At 33.0% G+C, this 21,209-nt stretch overlaps 9 protein-coding genes across 9 annotated transcripts; 3 read left to right on the plus strand and 6 right to left on the minus strand.

Annotated features, from left to right (window-relative positions):
• Positions 1 to 261, minus strand: BX663DRAFT_520264 (uncharacterized protein; the record flags this gene model as incomplete). Its single annotated transcript, XM_051529096.1, has 2 exons — positions 1 to 157; positions 193 to 261. Coding segments are annotated over 2 exons (192 nt in total), but the record flags the coding sequence as incomplete, so codon positions are not given.
• Positions 262 to 1,199: 938 nt separating this feature from the next.
• Positions 1,200 to 4,420, plus strand: BX663DRAFT_399956 (P-loop containing nucleoside triphosphate hydrolase protein; the record flags this gene model as incomplete). The annotated part of the gene is made up of 5 exons (XM_051522205.1): positions 1,200 to 1,310; positions 1,382 to 1,566; positions 1,689 to 2,053; positions 2,115 to 3,161; positions 3,225 to 4,420. Coding segments are annotated over 5 exons (2,904 nt in total), but the record flags the coding sequence as incomplete, so codon positions are not given.
• A 526-nt stretch (positions 4,421 to 4,946) lies between these two features.
• Positions 4,947 to 6,836, minus strand: BX663DRAFT_488969 (uncharacterized protein; the record flags this gene model as incomplete). The annotated part of the gene is made up of 4 exons (XM_051524853.1): positions 4,947 to 5,083; positions 5,151 to 5,690; positions 5,758 to 6,614; positions 6,670 to 6,836. 4 exons carry the CDS (start codon positions 6,834 to 6,836, stop codon positions 4,947 to 4,949), a joined length of 1,701 nt encoding a protein of 566 aa, XP_051379724.1.
• A 303-nt stretch (positions 6,837 to 7,139) lies between these two features.
• On the minus strand, positions 7,140 to 7,524 carry BX663DRAFT_520269 (uncharacterized protein). Its single transcript, XM_051529097.1, has one exon. It carries the CDS (start codon positions 7,489 to 7,491, stop codon positions 7,285 to 7,287), a length of 207 nt encoding a protein of 68 aa, XP_051379725.1. The 5' UTR covers positions 7,492 to 7,524; the 3' UTR covers positions 7,140 to 7,284.
• BX663DRAFT_520273 (uncharacterized protein) lies at positions 7,414 to 7,792 on the minus strand (the record flags this gene model as incomplete). Its single annotated transcript, XM_051529098.1, has 1 exon — positions 7,414 to 7,792. One exon carries the CDS (start codon positions 7,790 to 7,792, stop codon positions 7,520 to 7,522), a length of 273 nt encoding a protein of 90 aa, XP_051379726.1. The 3' UTR covers positions 7,414 to 7,519.
• A 210-nt stretch (positions 7,793 to 8,002) lies between these two features.
• Positions 8,003 to 8,441, minus strand: BX663DRAFT_181643 (uncharacterized protein). Its single transcript, XM_051521686.1, has one exon. It carries the CDS (start codon positions 8,346 to 8,348, stop codon positions 8,058 to 8,060), a length of 291 nt encoding a protein of 96 aa, XP_051379727.1. The 5' UTR covers positions 8,349 to 8,441; the 3' UTR covers positions 8,003 to 8,057.
• A 93-nt stretch (positions 8,442 to 8,534) lies between these two features.
• On the plus strand, positions 8,535 to 10,826 carry BX663DRAFT_488971 (uncharacterized protein; the record flags this gene model as incomplete). Its single annotated transcript, XM_051524854.1, has 6 exons — positions 8,535 to 8,556; positions 8,765 to 10,048; positions 10,086 to 10,215; positions 10,293 to 10,366; positions 10,413 to 10,542; positions 10,604 to 10,826. The coding sequence occupies 6 exons, from the start codon at positions 8,535 to 8,537 to the stop codon at positions 10,824 to 10,826; spliced, it is 1,863 nt and encodes a 620-aa protein (XP_051379728.1).
• A 1,371-nt stretch (positions 10,827 to 12,197) lies between these two features.
• On the plus strand, positions 12,198 to 14,749 carry BX663DRAFT_488972 (uncharacterized protein; the record flags this gene model as incomplete). Its single annotated transcript, XM_051524855.1, has 4 exons — positions 12,198 to 12,219; positions 12,765 to 12,994; positions 13,052 to 13,916; positions 13,989 to 14,749. 4 exons carry the CDS (start codon positions 12,198 to 12,200, stop codon positions 14,747 to 14,749), a joined length of 1,878 nt encoding a protein of 625 aa, XP_051379729.1.
• A 272-nt stretch (positions 14,750 to 15,021) lies between these two features.
• BX663DRAFT_532705 (uncharacterized protein) lies at positions 15,022 to 19,571 on the minus strand (the record flags this gene model as incomplete). Its single annotated transcript, XM_051530478.1, has 11 exons — positions 15,022 to 15,216; positions 15,318 to 15,737; positions 15,808 to 15,934; positions 15,999 to 16,128; positions 16,174 to 17,227; positions 17,308 to 17,406; positions 17,538 to 17,699; positions 17,768 to 17,824; positions 17,891 to 18,742; positions 18,812 to 18,874; positions 18,951 to 19,571. The coding sequence occupies 11 exons, from the start codon at positions 19,569 to 19,571 to the stop codon at positions 15,022 to 15,024; spliced, it is 3,780 nt and encodes a 1,259-aa protein (XP_051379730.1).
• Positions 19,572 to 21,209: the final 1,638 nt, after the last annotated feature.

The following is a 21,209-nucleotide window of genomic DNA, read 5'->3' on the forward strand; positions in this document are numbered from 1 at the left end:
GTAAGGCACTTCTTCCGTTTCTCTGTGTATTTTTCTACCATCCTTGAGCCACACATGGTTCGATTCCAAGTTCTCTTGCGAACCGGGTAGCTAGACCTCTTTCCTGAGCACTTTCAATCATTCTGTCAATAAAGTCATCTCGTTGCCTGTCACGGTACTTTCTGTATTTTTTGCCGGCGTAATTAGCATTACTTTAACTATGTTTTCTACAGCAATCTTCTTAGGCGGTTTTAATCTTCTCCAAGTGCTTTGATCAGTTAGTCTTTCAAGGACCGCATTAGGATTGGGTTATCTCAGTTAGAACACCCTCCATTAGATCATACACTTTCATACACTTCTCGTCGTACAGGTTATCGCGCCCATCTTCGTAATAAAAAAGATCTCTCCATCACTCAAACAAAAAAAAATGTATTAAACAAAAAGAAGAGTTCAGGAAGAGGAAAACACTACGACAATTTAAGCTAATCTGATGCGACAATACGCTTTTCCTAAAACGACAAATTGAAATTTCTTTTGCAACAATTATTTCTCAACTGCTGACAAATATTTTTTAATTGGGGACAATATCCATCGTACTGGCTGTACCATACTGAAGATAAATTATTTTTTTTTAGGCATACTATATTTTTTTGTTGATGCTTGATGTAGTACATACTACTATATTCAGTATGATGTTTTGCTTTATTTTTATTTTTATTTTTTTTTTCATGACCAAATATGGTGTTAAAATGATCAAATTGAAAAGAGCATTTCTTCTCCCTCTCTCTCCCCCCCTTTTTTTTTCTGTTCCTCCCTACCACCTAACTATAATCTTATTTACATAAATGACACCACCAGAGAACAAAATTATTAATAACAAGTCAGTAATTGGAACTCTATATTATAGTCATGGGACAGAAGTGTATCATAAATCTCAAAATTTTGGGTTAGCAGCAGCAGCAGCAGCAGCAGCAGCAGATTATGATGCTGGATTTAATTTACAAAAACTAGCTTGGATTGAACAAAAAGATAGCCCTCAAGCATTTGCACGAGTAAGAGTGATCGGTGAAATATCTGAAGATACTTTATTAGTTGAGCATGAAGATCAATCAAAGGTATTCTTATAACTTTGATAAAGAGAAGGAGGCTCTTTTATTATCATTATTATTAAATAATATGTATTATAGGAAGAAAAAGTCTTGAAAAATCAGGTATATATGATGAACCCACCAAAGTTTGATAGGGTGGAAGATATGGCAGAGTTATTATACATGCATGAACCAGCTGTTGTTCATAACTTGATACAAAGATATAAGCAAAATGAAATCTATGTATGTAATTCTTCCCTTTTTTTTTTATCTAGTATAATACTAACTCACTCTTTGACATGTATATATATTAGACCTACTCAGGTCTTTTTTTAGTCGCAATCAATCCATATCGTAGTTTACCTATTTATTCTACTAAAAATATTAGGTATTATCGAAAGAAAAGACGTGGTGAAGTTCCTCCTCATATATATGCTGTCGCAGACCATGCATTCTATGATATGCTTCATGACAAGGAAAATCAGTCTATTTTAATTACGTAAGTTAAATATTATTTCTCTTACCTTATTATTATCATTAATCCGTTTTCTTTCTTTTTTTTTTATCTTTTTTTTTTTTTTTTTTTTTTTTTTTTTTTTTTTTTTTTTTAAAAAAAAAAAGTGGAGAAACAGGTGCAGGAAAGACTGAGAACACTAAAATTGTTATTCAATACCTAGCATCTATTGCTGGTAATGGAAGTAATGGTTTTGGGACTGATGTTTTACAAAGGAGTAAATTGGAAGAACAGATATTACAAGCAAATCCAATTTTAGAATCTTTTGGTAATGCACAGACGATTCGAAATAATAACTCATCTCGGTTTGGCAAATTTATACGAATTGCGTTTAATAGAAATGGTGATATTTATGGTGCCTTCATAGATTGGTACTTGTTAGAGACATCTCGTGTTCATAGTCAGACATTAGAAGAAAGAAATTATCACATATTCTATCAGTTATTGAATGCAGAGGATCCTGAATTGAAAAGTAAGTGGTGGTGGTGGGTAGTGAAAATAGGATATTCCTAATAATATACACATTTTCATAGCTAAATTAAAAGTGGATCAGAATTGTCCTGCTGATTTTAATTATACCAAAAACTCAAATCATACTATCCAAGGTGTAGACGATGCAGCTGAATATAATAAACTCGTTCATTCTATGAATATCATGGGCTTCTCTAAGGAAGAACAGTTCGAATTTTTTCGTACGGTTGTTGCTGTACTTTATTTAGGTAACATTGTTGTAAGTAATCATTATGGCCGTGTTGATATTAGTCAATATGAAATGGCATGCGACCATTTGGGTGTATCCCCTCAGTTATTTAAAAAGTATCTCATTGAGCCAAAGATCAGAGCAGGAAATGAATGGGTCATTCAATCAAAGTCGACACATCAAGTAAAAGATAATTTGGATGCACTCGCTAAAGTTCTTTATGAACGTAACTTTAGTCGACTTGTCCATCGGGTGAATGCAGCTATTGATGGTCCTGTATCCCTTGATGGTATGTCCTTCTCTGAAGGTGAACGGTTTATAGGTGTACTCGATATTGCAGGATTTGAAATCTTTAAAATGAACAGCTTTGAACAACTATGCATCAATTATACGAATGAGAAGCTGCAAGATTTTTTTAATCAAAATATGTTCGTCCTTGAAGAAATGGAATATAAAAGGGAAAATATCCAATATGATGACTCATTTGATTATCGTAACGATTTAAAACCTACAATTAACTTGATTGAAAGTATAAAGAATCCTATTGGTATCTTATCTTGTTTAGAAGACGAGTGTCTTACTCAGGGTACAGATGAACGTTTATTAGCCAAGATGATCGAGCAAAATCATTCTAATCCACGTTTCAAGCGTGATATCTATAACGAAGGCTTTTCTATTAAGCATTATGCTGGTGAGGTCAAGTATTCTACAACTGGCTGGATCGAACGTGGCAAAGATCCCTTAAATGAACATATAGCACGCTTATTTGCAGAATCTACTAACTCACATATAGCCACTTTATTCAAAGATTACGCAATACCAATAAACTATTCCTCTTCAATGATAATGGCTCGACAACAACAATTTACTACTACTAATAGTAAAGCTACTAATACTACTACTACTACTACTACAAGACCACTTATACATACACGTAAAGGAGGCGGAAATTTTCATACCATTGGTTATAAACATAAACAACATCTTAATGTACTCATGAACACGTTACAAAATACACATCCTCATTTTGTACGTTGTATCCTTCCTAACGATCGTAAGCGTTCTGGTGAAATTCAACCTCAACTTGTTTTAAATCAGTTAAGATGTAATGGTGTGCTTGAAGGTATTCGTATCTGTCGCATGGGTTACCCTAACCGTCTTTTATTTCAACAATTTCGTGAACAATACAAACTGTTAGCGCCAGACTTGATCTTACATGAACAAAATCATCGTATAGCATGTCAGATGTTAATTGAATCTGTGAAAGGGAAAATCGAACCTAATCAATATCAACTTGGGCGTACTAAGGTTTTCTTTAAAGCAGGCGTATTAGGTAGACTAGAGAAAGAACGAGATATACGTTTATCTGAAATTATCATTCAACTTCAGGCCGCCTGTCGTCGACTCATCTCTCAACGTAAGGCCTCACAACGTCAAAATCAAGATAAATTCATCCGTATCATTCAACGCAATGCTCGAATCTACATTGATATCAAGCAATCTAAGCTATGGAAGGCATATCACCGTCGAAGGGAGCTTCAGTACTCGTATGGTGAAGAAAATGCAATCCATAAAAAGATGGAAGACCTTGAGCAAGTCTTGACTGTCTCTCAGGATCAGATGAAAGAACTTTCCAAGGAGAGCATGAATCAACAAAAGATAATTGAAGTTCAGGGAAAGAAATTAGAGGAACAACAGACAGAGTTAGAGAGGACTCGTTTATTGCTGGAAAAGGAAAAATCGGAATGGATGACGAAATGCAAAGATTTAGAACGAGAATTAGAAACAGTACGGAAAAGACTAGAGCAAGTAAATGAAGAACTTGACACTACGAAACAATTTAGCGAAGATCAAGCTATTATGCTTTCAAAGATGCATGAAGAAGTACAAGACGAATATGAAGAGAATGAAACCCTTATATCTCAGTTTGAAAAAATCAGTCGTGAAAATAATACTTTAAAAGAACAATTAAAGTCCTTTGAAAGTGAGAGATCAATAATTGATAATAAAATGCAATCTGATTTACATGAGCACAGCCGACTAATCCAACAATTACAGCAGAGATTAAAAGATCAAGAAACTGAACGTGAACTCTTGTGTAAAACGATTGAAATTGAAAAAAGAAAAAATGAAGAAAAGGATCTACAAATCAATACCTTGAAAAAAGAAATATCAGAACGTGAAGATGAGATAGATACAAAAGACAAGACAAATGATCATATACAATTACAGTTTAATGATTTGGAGTCGTTACTAAAAAAGGAAATGGAAGAAAGAAAATTAGGACAAAGAAAGAATATACAGTTAGAGCAAGATATTGAAGCGCTGAAGACTATTATTCAAGATGAAGCCAAAGAGGCAAAAACAAGAGCAGAAAAGTAAAAGGAAAAAAAAAAGCTTTTATTATTATTATTTTTATTTATAACCTATCTTTTTTGTAAATGTCTAATAGACTTGAAAATCTAATGGTGTCTCTGACGAGTAGATCTACTTTAGCCGTTGTATCATAACCTTTTATATAATACATATGTAAAATACATATATTAAATACATATAACAATAATATTCATATAATTTATTATGAAAAGATAGACGGTATATTTCAAATGTAGTATCTATTAAATCCCTGTAAATAAAATAGCATTGCAATATTAGTAAGTATATTTTAATGATTAGCTTGATCTATTGTATTAGACGCTGAGACGACAGGGCTTGGCGATCTTGTGCTTGAAATGGAGGGAATATCTGTGATAGTGGCTGATGAAATATCAGATACATTTTCATTTGAAGGGATATCGGGACCTAATATTTACATATACATCATTAATAAAGTTGTGTGTGTGTGTAAATAAGCCTGCTTGATAATTACCATATGTGTTTAAAAACTCATCCATATTTATCAAGTCACTTTCATGGAGTCCATCTTCTATTTTTGTTTGACCTGTGGTTTCAGACAATGATTGTGTACTAATTTTTGTAGGATCAAATCCAAGATGTTGAGCTAGAGCTTGTAAACTTAATCCTAATTCGTCAATGTCTTGATTTAAAGCATCTGCTGAGCTTGCAATGTTAGAAATAGTATTTGTCACTTGAGTTAAAGACTTTGTGTTGTTTGTATTAGAGGTCGTATTCAGAGGGGTTGCCATATTTGGAAATGTAACAGTCGTGGGTAAATTAGTTGAAGCTACAGGAAAGTTAGGAACAGGATGATGATGATTGGATTGAGATTGCTGTGGTTGTAAAGCTGTTAAAAATGATGCTGACGAATTGTTATTAAAAAGAGTTTCATTAGTTAATTGATTAAGTAAGTCGGGATTAGTTTGTGCTAATGACACCAAGCTTTGAAGATTTTGTAGATGTGGTACATTAGAAATACTCGAAAAATCACTTGAGGATGACAAAGATGTATCTTTTATAGATCATAACAAATGTTAATTAAATATGAATACGATTTAAGAATTTAAATAACACATTACCATGTTTGGATTGATCATTCAAAGCAATCGCATCTTCTAAATCGGATGAAGGTGTAGTTGTAGCAGAATTTTTCAAGTGAGCAGGTAAAGTTGTGCTTAATCCTATTAAATCGTTATTTTCATTAACATAATCTTCTATATTGAAGGTTGCAGGATTTAAACTGTTTGATGAATCTTGTTGACGTGCCATCTTCTTAGGTCGTTCATTATTTTTTATATTCGTTTTATTATTCATATCATTATTACGCTGTCCATCTTCAATTTCAGCTTCATGATCATCTCCTTCAGCAGGCCCCAACAAAAATCTTCTCTTTCTTGATATTGCAGGCCTTTTTTCACCATTCGAAAATACAGATGCCAAAAATCGTAAAATTTTATCAATAGTTTCCTGATGACGAAGATGTCTTTCTCTAGCTTGTACGGTTTCTTGCCATAATGCTTGATTATCCCTTTGAATTGCTTGTAATTGTGTTGAAATGTTCATTTGATGTTTTTTAATAGATTGAATTTCTTCCAGAATGTGTTGCAGATCAATATTAGAGATTTCTTTCTCATCTGAAGCAGGACCCTTTTTACGAGTAACAAGTAATAAAAGGTCTGGTTGATTACGTTGAAAGTGAGGATTACTAAATTCCCAACGTTCTGATTCACTATCTGTTTCTAGCACACCTTGTTGTAAGTGAGGTACTTTATGGAATCCATACATATTAAGCTGTCGAACAAAAGATGAAAATTTATTATGTTTAAAGAACCTTGGCAATACTTTGCGAGCAAATTCCTCTTGACGATTTACGAAAAAAGAGGCACCATCTTCTGCCCAACATATGAGATCATCCGATTCGGGATCATTGACCATACTAATTTAAAGAAACTATAAATAATGTATTCTTGTTTCTATTTAATTAAATTTACCTATAAAGTTTGTTAAGAAATGCAGGAACATTTTTTTGTAGTGGTTGTGTATTAGAAGAATTGTAACTTCTATTTGTTGTAGCAACTGTTGTTGGAGCAATAGATTTATACACCTTAGCTGGTTCTTTCTTCTCTCCATCTTTCATTGCTATAGGAGTCTTGTTCATTTTTATATAATTATAATTGCTTGGAAAAAAAAAAAAAAAAAGATAAAATTAAACTAACTTTTATTTTTTATTGGATTTTGCACAAAAGCAGCTGTCCTACATACGCCCCTATTAGGTTTTTTTTTTTTTTTAACTTGAAAACATAAATAAAGCATTATTTAGAGTTTATCTGTGTTTCAAAATAATTAGTAGTCATCTTTTGAAATGATGCTTAATACGATTAGACATTTTTTTTTATTATTTTTATAAATTAAAATTTATAAAGCGACCTCTGGGCACACAGTATCTTTATTATATTGGATTGCCCAGGTCAGTTCAAATTATGTGAAAAAAAGTATCTAAAAACCCTCTTATGGGACAAGAGGTAAAAAGGTAAAGGAAAGGAAGAATAGAAGGTGAGAAAGAAAGGGGAATATTGCTAACAAGTTTAAAGAGACAACCAGTTGAGTCATTTCCTGCATGGATCAAGAAGTGGAGAGGGTAGTTTATTGTGCATTAAGTAATCCATTTCCTGTAGAATGGTGCACATAACTGGCCAACAATAGAGCCAGGCAGAAACATCCTGAGAATTTCGGTGCTTATGCTGAGGGAGATGATTTAAAAGAAAGGAAAGGGGATCTGTAATTGATCGTGGCAAGAATAAACGAGTGTGCATGTGCAAGCATTCAGTGGCGTATGACCGACTAAAAGTGTACATGAGGATGATATGGGCAGGCTTTAGGTATTCCTCCGGGTAACCAACCAAGACGCCATCGAATAGTTCGACTACGCTCACTGTGTGTCATGGGTAACCAGAGTTTCGGGTCAATAATCAGATTAGGGCGGCAAGAGGAAAGCAAAACAGAATGTGTCTCGTCACGTAGTTGTTGAAAACTCTCTTCATAAATTATTGACGATGTTTTCGAAAGGAGCGTTGGTCTAATGGAATGGAATTGGCGGTATAGAGTCTCCAGCATGGTGTTTGAATGAGTTTATACCATTGAGTGTTGAAAGCGGAGGCGTGAAGTTCGGGAAGTAATTTAGCGAGCAAGGTATCATCCGGTAAATCAATAGCACGGAAAACGAATTGGGCCTGCAGAATGGACACCCTAACCTTCATTGATGGTTGGTTTACCATATGAAGCATCACCTTTACTGACGATCGAAGACAATTTGCTTACCTTTTTTAGACAAAATAAAATTAATATTCAGACGAATAATAGAGATTTATGCTTAGGCTTTTTACCTATGCTGACTGATAATTGTCAAATAATAACTTAGACGACTTTTGTGACAGTCATCTGGGATAATTGTTTTACAAGCAGTTACAATCCTTGGTGTTAATTGATCTGTCTCTATCAAAAAATGACATTTTGTGTGAGACTTGACCTTTGACCAACATTCTTCGATAGGGTTTAAGGTGAATAGGGCAGCATAAATAATGCTTTGTAACCGCCTTTTTTTTTTTGATACAATCTGTAACAAATTCAGAATGAAGAATCCTGCATTTGTCCATAACAATGTAGGCTCCATGTTTTCCTTGCTTATCTAAAATATCCATATTTTGTTTGATAAATTTTAATACACGGTAGGCGAGAGAATGATTATGGAAAATTGAAGTCTAGAATACGACATAGAACAGTACTTTTGTATGTGCTCTACTACTTTCAAACCATTTTACATATTTAGCGACCTTATAATTCGATTATTGCTTCCAAAATGATGGGTGATATATCTTCAGGTATTGTTTCGTACCCAGTGCTGTTGTCCTCGCCAGTTTATCACATTTTATACTTACATATCATGATGAAGTCACACATGATCGTGGAAATTTATAAACTTTCAACGAAAATGTTGTTATTCACTTCTTTACTCTTTTTTATATTTTGCCTTTTTCTTCCTAAATGATCTTTATTTTTTATATTGGCCTTAAATAAATCACTTAAAAGTAATAACTTTAAAGACATCTGTTTCCGGTATACAGTGGAGACACGAACTTATACCAAGGCTAAAAGATCTTGTATCAACCGTTAACATACTTGTTACCCATACTTTTGCATTGACAAAATTTATATTCATCAATGAGTTGGAAAGAATCGAGTTTTTTGATCTGGAAAAACACGCTGAAAAGGACTTTTACGTTGAAGTGTTCCTAGAGCTCACCAAACAAAATCGTAAACCTTCTAAATCAACGAAAACTAAAGACTATAGAGATTTAATACGAAAGTATAAAAACGAGTATTGTATCTTAACCAAGTATGATCCCATCGAGTTGAAATACGCGCAACAAATAGCAGCATATGAGTGCGCGAAGATCGACACAGCGTACAAAAATTCAGTCATATTACAATTTGGAAATCGTTTCCGGATGTTCATTAACCACCTTACACAACAAAAGGCCAAGATAACCAAGAGGAAACAAGAATTAAAGAAATCCAAGAAAAGCGAGAATGATATCAAGAAAATCATTTCTGACGAAATCACAAAGCCGTTAACCCAATTGAAGCTTTCCCTTGCCTCCGGGAATACACAGAGTATGCCAGTAACCCTTTTGGACGACAAGGGCGTCAAACTTCTTAAAGAATTTTTTGGTACTTATGGGCCGCGTTGCGAGTTTATGAAAGCAAGTATATATTATGACTGTAAGACACAGCCTTTGAAGCACCTTAAAGCATATTACAAGACAGCAAAGTACTGTGAAGAATTAGGCTACAAATCATTCATGTGTTTTCCGCTCCGTCGAACGTATGTGCCATGCTATATGACGATTGATACGTTGATCGTGAACAATCATATTCTGCGTAATACAAATAGATCTAATTTAGACAAAGGCTTCATTTGGAGCCAAATAGTCAACCACTCATCGAAGGGCATGAAGGATCAAGGTGCTTCAAAATCTTTGAAATTTCGCGGAATGATTCAGTCTGATGGTGTAGGTGTGTCGGTGTTGAAGCAAAATAAAGAGAGTACAAAGGGTGGTACGCGTGGTACCAGATTAGAAGAAGACGACAACTTTCGATACATACATCTGTTGTCCAAAACTGAACTCGAGGAAACTACCGGAAGATGTGTCCTTATTGATCCTGGACGAAGAGATATGCTCTATTGCATGCAGGAGAATAGTGAATCTGGAAAAGACAAACACACCTACAGATACACCAGCAACCAGTGTGCGGTCGAGACGAAAAAAAGAAAATTTACGAAACTACGCGACATAAAAAAAAACTACGTCAGTAAAGGAGCATGAAAACTATCTATCAAAATTTTCAGCATCAGCAATCAAAGTAGACAAGTTCTCTGACTATCTCAAAGCACGTTCCATAGTCGAAGATCCACTTCGAGAGTACTACTCAAACGAAAACATACCCCACAAAAATGCCAATCTGCTTCCCTTTCGCAAGTTGAAATTATCATCTATCATAAATAAACAACAATCCGATCATCGCTTAGCACAGACTTTGAAGCAACAATTTAGAGACGATGCTATTCTCATCCTTGGGGACTAGAATGCCGGAAATACAAAGTACCAAGAGCCAATTCGTGGGAAAGGCGTAAGAAGGATGCTCAAGAAGCATGGTTTCTCTGTTTTACTTATAGATGAACATAAAACGTCTTCACTGTGCCCTACTTGTAAGGTCAGTAAACTGGAAACTTTCAAAAAAGTTCAAAACCCACGACCTTTTCGTCGCTCGAAATATCACAAGGTGGAATGCCACGGACTCTTACGGTAAGCTTCATTTCTTTCTTTTTTTTTAAAAAAAAAATACGTATTAATGAGGTCTTTATAGATGCCTCAATCATCAATGTTTGGAGTCCCTCCGCCTTTGGAACCGAGATCTTGCTGCGGTCTTAAACTTTCGCGATATTTTGAAGTCTCACCGAGAAGGGCTTGGCCGCCCAACTCGATTCAAGAGACAATCTTTGAAACGCCCTTTACGCAACAATCAACAAGCTTCTTCCAGAAAACTTTTCCGCCATATGCCATCCAATGAAGGCCGCGAATCTGCCTGAGGGGTGGATATTGATATGATAAACCTTGATACAGGTGAGTTCTATTTTTTTTTTTCTATTCTTCTGAATACTAATTTTCTTTTGTCTGATTTCCATTCTTATTTTGTCTAAAAAAGGTAAGCAAATTGTCCAGAAAAAAACTAACATCGTCTAAATTTAAAATGTAAAAACTGTAGAAAGGATCTTCTCGGTCCTCAACTAAAGTTATGTTGCACTTGGTCAACCTGCCCATAATGAAGGAATGTATTCACCTCCTGCAAGCTAAATTCTTAATTCGGTCTATCTACTCTCCGGACGATACTCTTGTTTCCAAGTTTTTACCACATATACGCCCCTCTTCAAGCCATTCTCAATGGTATAAGCTTTCGAAAACACCTATTTGGCAACGGTATACTGCTTCCTTTGACGATAATATTTATGATCCTCGCGCTTTTGCTGGTATCTGTAAAGCATATCTGAAAGATAATCTTGGTGATCAACGAAACAGTAAGAATGCCGTTCTCTTGTCTGCCTGCCGTCCTACCCTAGGTATCGATCCTATCCTCTGGTTACCTATGTCAAATGCAGAACGCAGCCGAATAGTCCGCTGGCGTCTAGGTTGGTTACCTGGTGGTGCCCCTAAACCGTGCATATATCATCCTAATGCATTGTTCACAAGATCCCATGCTATATGGTGTCTACATATGCATCGACGATTGCAAATGCCTTTGACCGAACCCGACCCTTTGTCCTTCCTCTTAAATAAGCTACCAAATAAACAAAAACGCATGCCACCAATCTCATCAGCTTTGAACTCATCTGTCTTTCCCGCCTGGACGATTCGTTGGCCTACTATATGCCTTATACTTTTTGAACTTGACTATCTCCATCATGGTAAACTTCCTCCAAAAACTGCCCCCCTTGGTACAAAACTTGTAAACTGGATACGTAACTCTGAATCTAGTATTTATTGATATATCTTGCTTTTCCTTTTCCCTTCTCTTTCTTTTTTACCCTTTTGCCTATCAAAAGGTTTTTTAGTACACTTTTATCCTTTCTCGAACTGACCCGGGCAATCCAATACGCCAGTATTATGTGCTCACATGGGTTGTTTAAATTTTTGTTATAAATAAAATAATTCTTCTTAATCGTAGAAAGGATCTTCTTTATTCTTATTACTGTCATCATCTTTTTTTAATGAGTTGGCTGGATGCATTTATTTATTTTTTTATTTTATTTTTCTTATTAGTATGAAGTGATACTTTTTAAATAGTCTTCTTTATATAAAATGCGTCTACATTCTACACAATGTTCACATGCATAATTTGGTATAACACCTTCAAGTGTAAAATTTTGTACATGGATAATTAAGAGGGAAATAATTATATTTACATGTATAGTAATTATGAACTAGGTTAGTTCAAAGAAGGGAACAAATATCTATGAAAAAAAAAAAAAAAAAAAAAAAAAAAAAAAAAAAAGATAAAAAAGATAAAAAAGATAAAAAGATAAAAAAGAGTTAAAAGCAAAAGATTTTATTTATTGCACAATTAGTAGGAGAGGAGAATGGAATCTGTCTAGGGATATTTCTTAGGATATGGATGTGTTAATGAAACTCTTGAATTCACATTATTATTTTATAAGAAGTTTAATGCTTTTTTAAGGCGTATTTATACTGCTGATATTGTGTAAGGGAGGAAAAAAATATGATTAATACTGGGTATAATGGACAATTATTTTTTATATAGCCTTTCTCTAACGTTTAGTAATTGTATCATCATTTATGTCTTCTGACCTATTTCCCTTTTGCAATATCTCATCCAATGTTCCCAGAAATACTATATGTGTATTTATTCTCACACTGTTCAATTTATCTCTCTCTCTCTCTCTTTCTCTCTTTATACATATACATATATTATTTATTTGTGGATACTATGCTATTTTTTGACTTACCTGTAGAGATATTTCAGTTAATAGTAAGTTGTTTATCTGATAAAGATATAGCTACTTGTCAGAGTATTTGTAGCCTATGGTATAAGAAATGGGTTAGGTATCGTTATAGTAATGTTTACATAAGGGGGGAACATCAGTTTCGTTCATTTTTTTATTACAACCTAGAGACATCATTGTATGGCCATGAAACAATGTATTCAATTGGCTACCAGGTTCAAAAACTGGTTATTGAAAGAGTAAGTATAGTACCAGCAACTTTAGGTCAATTGCCATTACTATGTCCTTATTTGAAGGTGTTTATGCATGATGGTGTTATTGCAAGTAAAGGGACTTACCGCATGCCCTTTGAATATTACCAACAATATCAAAAACGCAAGGAATTAGACAAAGTAAAAAATAATTTTCTGTTATGGAAAGATATGCAAACCTTGGTGGAGTTCAATGGCATCACAGTTACCTGCTTTCTTCTTCAACAGCAACCAACCCAGTTAACATCCTTATTCATTCAATTCAATAATCAAAACGACCTTACCAACCAAAAGATATCCTTAATCAATTTACTACATCATGCTCCTCAACTCAAGTCACTTACATTTGAAAAAATTTATTTATCAATAACAGAGTTAGAAAAGATACATGAAAATTGTCCGCAGCTTATGTTATTGAATATATTAGATACAATACTGTTAACTGCAGAGTTATCACTTTTATCTAAAATTAGTCCTGCAATCAATCTACATTCATTTCGTTTTGTGAATAGTAAAATTAGTGATGATGTATTTGGATACATGAATTATATTGCTCAAAAATATACTCGTATCAAAACACTTGAAATAGAAAACTCCTGTTTACCTTTTAAACAAGAAGAATCAAAGGGCTGCGACTCCATAAGGTATCAGATCGAGTTATTAAAAATTGCTAAGCAATGTAAAAAATTAAGGGCTCTCAAGATCCAACCCTTTGTTTTGAATGACATCTTTCTTCGTTTGTTAGACGAGAATGATGTTTGCTTAAGTCAATTGTCATTTGGCGATAGCTTTGATGTTAATAGTTTAATATATGAACTTGATAGTTTAGTAAAATCAAATCAAAGGCATTATATTAATCACTTGACAATTGACTGTCGTCGGCTGCTTATGAGAGGAAGTGATGGTCTAGGTATTTTAATGCATACTTTAAAACAATGCTATCATATTACGTCCCTTTATCTTTCTTTTGGTACATGTATAGATCAGAATATGACTGTAAGTCAGAATGATACTACGCAAGTGATTAGTAAGAATGATGAAGGGAAGATATGCCTTGAGAATATATTAAACTATTGTCCAAACCTAATCTCATTGGTCATCACACATGCTAAAATAATAATTGCTTCCAAGTCATGTTCTACACCAACATCTACATCTACATTTACATCCACTACTATTATTAGTAACAATAGCAATTTTGGCTATGGATTGCAAACTTTAAAACTAGAGCATGTATCACTAGATAATGATAATCCCGTGTTTCCCTTTATTTCCACTTATTGTAAGGCCCTACGTTATTTATCATGCATATCTATTATTCCAACTTCATCATTACATGAGTCATCTAATAACAATCATACATTTGATATCTATTTACCTAATCATCATCTAAATATTCTGGTATTGGAACAAATCCGTGTATCAAGCAAATGTAACGCTCGACTAGGAACATCTAGGTTTAAGATCATATTAGGTAACACTTGTGAAGCCTATTGGTATGATCTTACAGGATATACAAATCCCTCTTTCTTCCCTAATCATCATGACCTATTATCATCTGAGTTGGGGTTAAACTCAAGGGAAAATCGCTCAGAGACACAACATACTTTCAGTAGTAGTAGAATGCATGCAACCAAGTTTAAGAAAACTAAAGACGCAATATACAAAAATGAGAATGAATACATATCAATTACCTGCAAAAGTATTCGAGCATTATATTTAAATGGTCTCCGTATTTTTTGATCAATGATAATAGTAGTATGTATGTTATTATTATTATTATTTTTATCATTTATTTATTAAAAAGAGAAAATAACTGTAAGTATTCTATTTCCAAATAAGTTTAAGGACATGACTAGAGGAGGAGACTATTATTAATATATAATTGTGTTAAGGGAAGGAATAGATGTATTTAGTAGCAGTTTTTTCCGGTAAATAAATCAGAATAAAACCTACAATAAAAAAAAATGAATAAATAAATAAATAAATGATTCAAACATTAAAACTTTATATATTTACTGTGATAAAGGCAATTTAGTACGATGTCTATGAGCCAAATCTTCTATATATGCTTTTCTTATAGCATAAGGCCTTGTATACGTGTCTGTGACAACTCTGCAGGCTTGGTGTGCAGAAATTGCAGTACTTCTTACCATTGCGCCTAAGGCATGACGACTAACAACTATACCGTCTACTAATGGACCAAAAATCTAAGGAGGGAGGGGGTGGGGGAAAAAATTAGGATCATAGGTTAAATAAAAACTCTCCAGTTACAAATTATGATCTTTTTTTTCTTTTTTTTTTTTTTTACCAAAGCATTTTCATTTAATCGTTGGCTAGCCAAGATACTAGAAGGTGTATTTCCTACTGACGGAATTAAGATTTTAATTAAATACAGTCCATTAGCACCATTCTTTAAAGGATTAATGAAGATATAAACCATTGCTTTCGAATTAGATGGGTTAGAGGTTTTTATCAGATTAGCTAAGGATTTATAATTTGACAGATCTTCAATCCAAATAACGCATACATGATCGTCAGAGGAGACATCTTGATAAAGGCTTGAAAAAGAATCTACTTTACCCCATTTGGTATCATTATCAGGGGGCATTCGGATAAAGTATGGAACATGAACTAAAAATTCAGTAGTTCGATCAGAAAAGTAGGGAATAGTATCAGAAATAGACGCATCAAGCCTTCCTTTATATCCCTTATGATAAGATGTTTTAATCTATTAATTAAGACAAATTATTATTATTTTTTTTTTCCTTTTTTACTTCTATATATATTTATATACTTACTGGCCAGCCAAGACAATGGATAAACTGAATAAATTCTTGACTTAATGGTGGAGGTTTCTCAATTAACTCTAATAATGTAATGTTGCCGGATTTAGCATAATATGCAGATATCGAAATACAATCACGCCTTATTAACGTAAAGTTATTAAAATGAACACTTTAAATCATATATGAATATGGAGAATACCTACTCATTTAGTTCATCTAACTTTTCTATTTCATGAATAGTTGTGTCGTTCAAACATAATGAAGTAATATGTTTTCTGTTCTCAGGCAACAAATAACCAATATGTGAGAGTAAGAGTCTAGATCCCCTTGGTTCTTTACAATCGACATTAGAAAGAAGAGAAGAATTCTGATATTTACTTGATGTTTCTTCATTTTTATATTGATTTATAATCAACTTTTTCGATTCTTCTTGTCGACTCATTAAGCTCTTTATCGTCTCCCACTGTTTCCATTCGTCCGAATTTTCAACAAATATTTTATCCATATCCGGTATGCCATCTTCATTAACAGCGGTAACAGTAGGAATAATTATTTTTTGTGCTGGAGTTTCTTTAGGGCCTTTACATTCTGATTTCTTTTCACTATCCATACTTGATGAAGAAAGCTTTAATTCTGGTGAACCTGCTGGTATCTTGTTTTCCTTGTAATGTATTTCCATGGACCAAATATATTTACCAGTTGTATCTCGTATAATAGCCACAATGTGTGGAGCATTGTTTGGCTCCCCATCTTTATGCATTTGATTTGTAATATCAATAATGGTGAGTAATGAGCGCTTATCGATTAAAAAACATCGAATGGATGACATTTCAGATAAATCTTTATCCTGAGATTTCAATTCTTTTAATTGCTGTAGGTCGTCTACTATCGCTGGTCTAAATCCTCCTAATGAATGTTCATAGGGTATCATAAATCGGCCAAGTTGATTGACAAATTGTGACATACAATACTCAGCAGCCATTCTCACAGCAGCTTCTTCCTTTTTACGTACTGATGGACTGTTATGTGTATTCATTGCCTGGTTTAGATTATTATTATTATTATCGTAATGATGATTACTATGATGGTTTCCTTTATTAACTCGAGGAGGTAATTGAAAAAGCTGCTTTGTTTGTGGGAAGGCAGCATCTCTTTTCTTTTTCTTTTCAGCATTTACCGGATCAATATGATTATTACTTGTTGTGGGACTAGCAACAGGTTCTCGTTCAAAAATCGTAATGCCTTTACTTAATGTATCAATAACTGCTTTATAACAATCATAATCATCTATAATCCATTGACTGACCAGAATCCATTTTATCATACAATCATATGCTTGAACAATTAATGGATACGTTTGAGATAAGTTTCCTGTAGTAATTAGTTTGTCAACATATCTACTAAGAGCTAATACGAGTTCCCTTGCTACATTCTGTAAGTTTTTTTTTTTTTTTTGATATTAATAATGTCAATAAATAAATAAATGTATATATGTGTATATAGTATTTATACCTTGCTGTCTCTTTTTACAAAATCATATAAATTTACAAAATCCATAAGTACATCAAAAGCTACAAGTGTTACATCAGCTGGCAACTGCATTGTTAAAATCTTTATATTCATATATATATATATATATATAAATATAAATAATTAAATAATTAAATAATTAAATAATTAAATAATTAAATAATTAAATAATTAAATGAAGTCTATACTAATATGGATTGAATTCAATTTACCTTATCTTGAATTAATTTTACCACAGTACCAACAAGGCCTGGACAGAATGGCACATCTTCAATGACATATACGTTTATTAGATGAAGGATGTATCTCATATTGTATGAAGATGTTTCCGTTTTAAGCGACATAAGAAGAACTTCAAGTATATAGTATTTTAACTAGCATAATAATAAAGCATATACATAATTAAAGATAGTTGAAGGTATGTTTAAATTAAATTATTTACCGACAAGAATAAATTTTTTGAATCTTCAGGATTTGATGTATCATAAAGGACACGAATCTATTGAAATACAAGAATCAAGTTAAACAAGATCAAGCATGGGCTTTGCTAAATTTCATGATATACCAATTCAGTAATCAATTGTTCTTGCTCTCCGATTAAAGATGAGCTTTCATTTTGATTGTTTATCTCACAATCCCAACCTGACTTGAATTCTACTTTATCGAAATGATTAGGCATACACATAATGGTACTCAATACTTTAATAGCTGCTAATCTTAAGTTATCAATCGATACATTGGTCTTACAAACGAACCTTAATTTAGGTAATACCATTCTAATAGCTGAAATAAAATTAGGTACTAGCATACGAATACCTTCTAGATCTGTAGTAAATAAGTCTGTGCATGATAATAAAATAGTGGGTAAACAGGCATCTGATTTGAGTCCGATGATTAAAGCAGCATAAAATCGTTCAATATAGGTGCGTAAGAAGGGTTCACGCCTTTGTGGTTTACAGAATATTTTACATAATGTAGCAAATGCCTCAGCACAACCACATTGTTGTTCTTGGTTTGCATTTAAGGCTTTAGAGGCAGCATCAAATAAATAAGTGCCAAACATGTGTAATATCGTATTCCCATCAGGAGTATTAGGATTATCTCTTTTGCCATCTGCATTACTACTGTTACTTGAATTTAATGCATCTACTAGATTACCTATACCAAGTATAGAAAGAGTAAAATTGGTAGAAGGCAACTTCAATGGATGTGGAATGAAATAAATAACACGATGCCATGCATAATAAACAAACTCGTTGGGAAGATCAAGCTTAATATTTAGACCATTAATATAAACTCCATCTGTTCCTTCCTTTTCTCCATAAATAAGATTTTGTATTCTTCTAGTTAGTGCAAGGGAAGTTGAGCTCCATTGTTGAATAGCCTTTGAGCGATGTGTCCATCTAGCAAAGCAATTCTGGATAGAGCGATATAAGCGAAATTCATGTATATATGTATGTATGTATGTATGTGTATATGTATATACCTTTAATATATCCCACATTTCAACATTCATTGTAGCTGATCTTAACCATAATTCAAATAAAACCTACTCCATTCACAAATTAAAATAAGTATACGTGTATGTGTGATCTTTTTTTTTTCTATCAGCTACTCATTAATACCTGCAGTAAATTATCACATAATTCATCTGCCATATTCATAACACCTAAACTAGAAGTCTCACCAACGGGTTCCTTTAATAGATAGTCCGTAATACCCAACATGACTTTCAATAAGACTAACCATGTCTCTTCTGAAAATCTTAACGTCCTACCAGCCATCACTATCACTTTTAAAGTCTTTTTACAAAGCTCAATATGTCTTTGTACAAGTTGTGAAAGTGTTTCTTTTATAGCGCTTGTTTGAGGATTAGATGGATTAGTTTGTGTGGAATTATTAGATGAAGTATTAAATGCTAATGGTATAATGCCGTTATGAGCTCCAACAGGAATCATATTAATATGAAAAGATGAAGAAGTGCTTTTTGATGTAGAATTATTAAGATTTGTAGGTGTATTATCGTGAACAGGTGATGCTGCCTGTGCTCGAGCAATACGTGGTTGGAATAAAAATGAGAAATGGTGAAAAATAATTTGATAAAATTCTTGTTCTAAACCATCTTGAACAATAGCTTGTGGTCGAACATTTTGCTCCAATAACCATCTTGCATAAATTTCAATATCATCGTTTGTAATAGCCATATCTTCAAGTGGTAAATTGAATCCCTGACCAATGATTTCCATGAACCATTTCACATGTGCTGGTGATGAAAATATACTTGGGCTAGGTGGTTGTTTACCTGATGCTGGATGAAGATATCCTGTAATTTCTGATATAAGTACTCTCCGAATAGATAATGGAAGAGAACTAAGAATATTTGTTTCTAGTTTTTGACAAAAAAAAAAGAAAAGAAAGGAAAAGAAAGGAAAAGAAAAGAAATCAATTGACAAAGTTACACGATTAAAAAGTTGGCAATTCTAAATTACGTGAGTCATGCTGTAACAATCGAAGCTGAGATATCCAATCTAGAAACATAGGATGTAATCGCTTCTTTGTTCCTTCTTCTGGAATAACCGACAAAGGGAAAAATAATGTACGAACTGAAAAAAGGAGAAAGATAATTTTATGCTATTAATGAAAGTGCTAATCACGTGACACGCCATCTTTTAAATGATTTTTTTTTTTGTTTGCATGAGGATTGACTGCTTATTATTTGCTAGTTTAAATAACAACTGAAAGATAGTTGAATTACCAGACAGATAAATTGTGCATGTTTATATAATATCAATACGATATTTATATGAATGTATATTATGTGATTTTGATATTTTTCTTCTTTTTTAAAAGAAAAATTAATCTATTATTTATTACGTATAAACCTTTTTTTTTTAATATATGCATAAAATATGTGTTCATACAAACTTTCAAATATGACAGTCTAAAACTTTTGAAAAAAAAAAAAAAAAAAAAAAAAAAAAAAAACGGAGTAAACACCCAATTTTTGACGGGCTTTGAAATTAAATTAGTATCCTTTGGCCTTACAATTAAACATTTTTTATTTTTATAATTTTTATAAATTAAAATTTATAAAGTGACCTATAAGCACATAATATCTTTGTTATGTTGGATTGCCCAGGTCAGTTCAAATTATGTGAAAAAACTTTGGCCTTACAGTTTTTACACTTTAAATTTGGACGAAGTTAGTTCTTTTCTAGATGAATCAAAATTAGTTTTCAGATATTTAGTTTACCTTTTTTGGAAGAAGCGAACATGGAAATCAAACAAAAGAACTCGAGAAATTAAATTGAGACAAAATATTAGACGAGCTAAAATGCAACTGTAGGCTAACAGGTTAGCTATTTTTTTTTTTTTTTTGCCTCTTACATGGATGCTACTTGCGAACAACTTTAAGAAGGTTTAGCTAGCGTATTTATAAAAAAAAATCCATCTTTTGGTGTTGATTTAATTGTACAATGGGAAACCAATTCACGACTGCGTTGAGTAAATTTAAGGATTTTTTTTTCTTCGATTTAGGGGTGGATTCTTAAAAAAAAACAGTCAGCTTTTCGAGCATTCGTACCATTATAGCACTACACGATGTAAGACTGGGACTCAAAAACTCATTTTTTAATCATAACCTATATCAAACCTTGGGAGCCAAAAAAAAAAGGATCTGAGATCTCTTTGTCTCTTTAAATTGACAAGTTCATATCTGTATTCAGCCGGTCTAAGAGAAATACAAATAAGTAGTTAGTCTGCGCTTCATTATATAACTAATAAGCAAGACATCTTTAGTGATTAATCTTGTGGTGTGATCTTCAATATATCATATCTTAATCCTATTGTATTGGATCCCAGATCGATAATTATGAACTGAATTT

This window comes from Cokeromyces recurvatus (genome assembly GCF_025118155.1).
Source record: "Cokeromyces recurvatus strain NRRL 2243 chromosome Unknown BX663scaffold_28, whole genome shotgun sequence".
Taxonomy (NCBI): Eukaryota; Fungi; Mucoromycota; class Mucoromycetes; order Mucorales; family Mucoraceae; genus Cokeromyces; species Cokeromyces recurvatus.

Excerpts from the sequence above, each read along its gene's own strand:
- BX663DRAFT_520269 (XM_051529097.1), bottom strand. The coding sequence starts at position 7,491 with ATGCACACTCGTTTATTCTTGCCACGATCAATTACAGATCCCCTTTCC.
- BX663DRAFT_181643 (XM_051521686.1), bottom strand. The coding sequence starts at position 8,348 with ATGGAGCCTACATTGTTATGGACAAATGCAGGATTCTTCATTCTGAAT.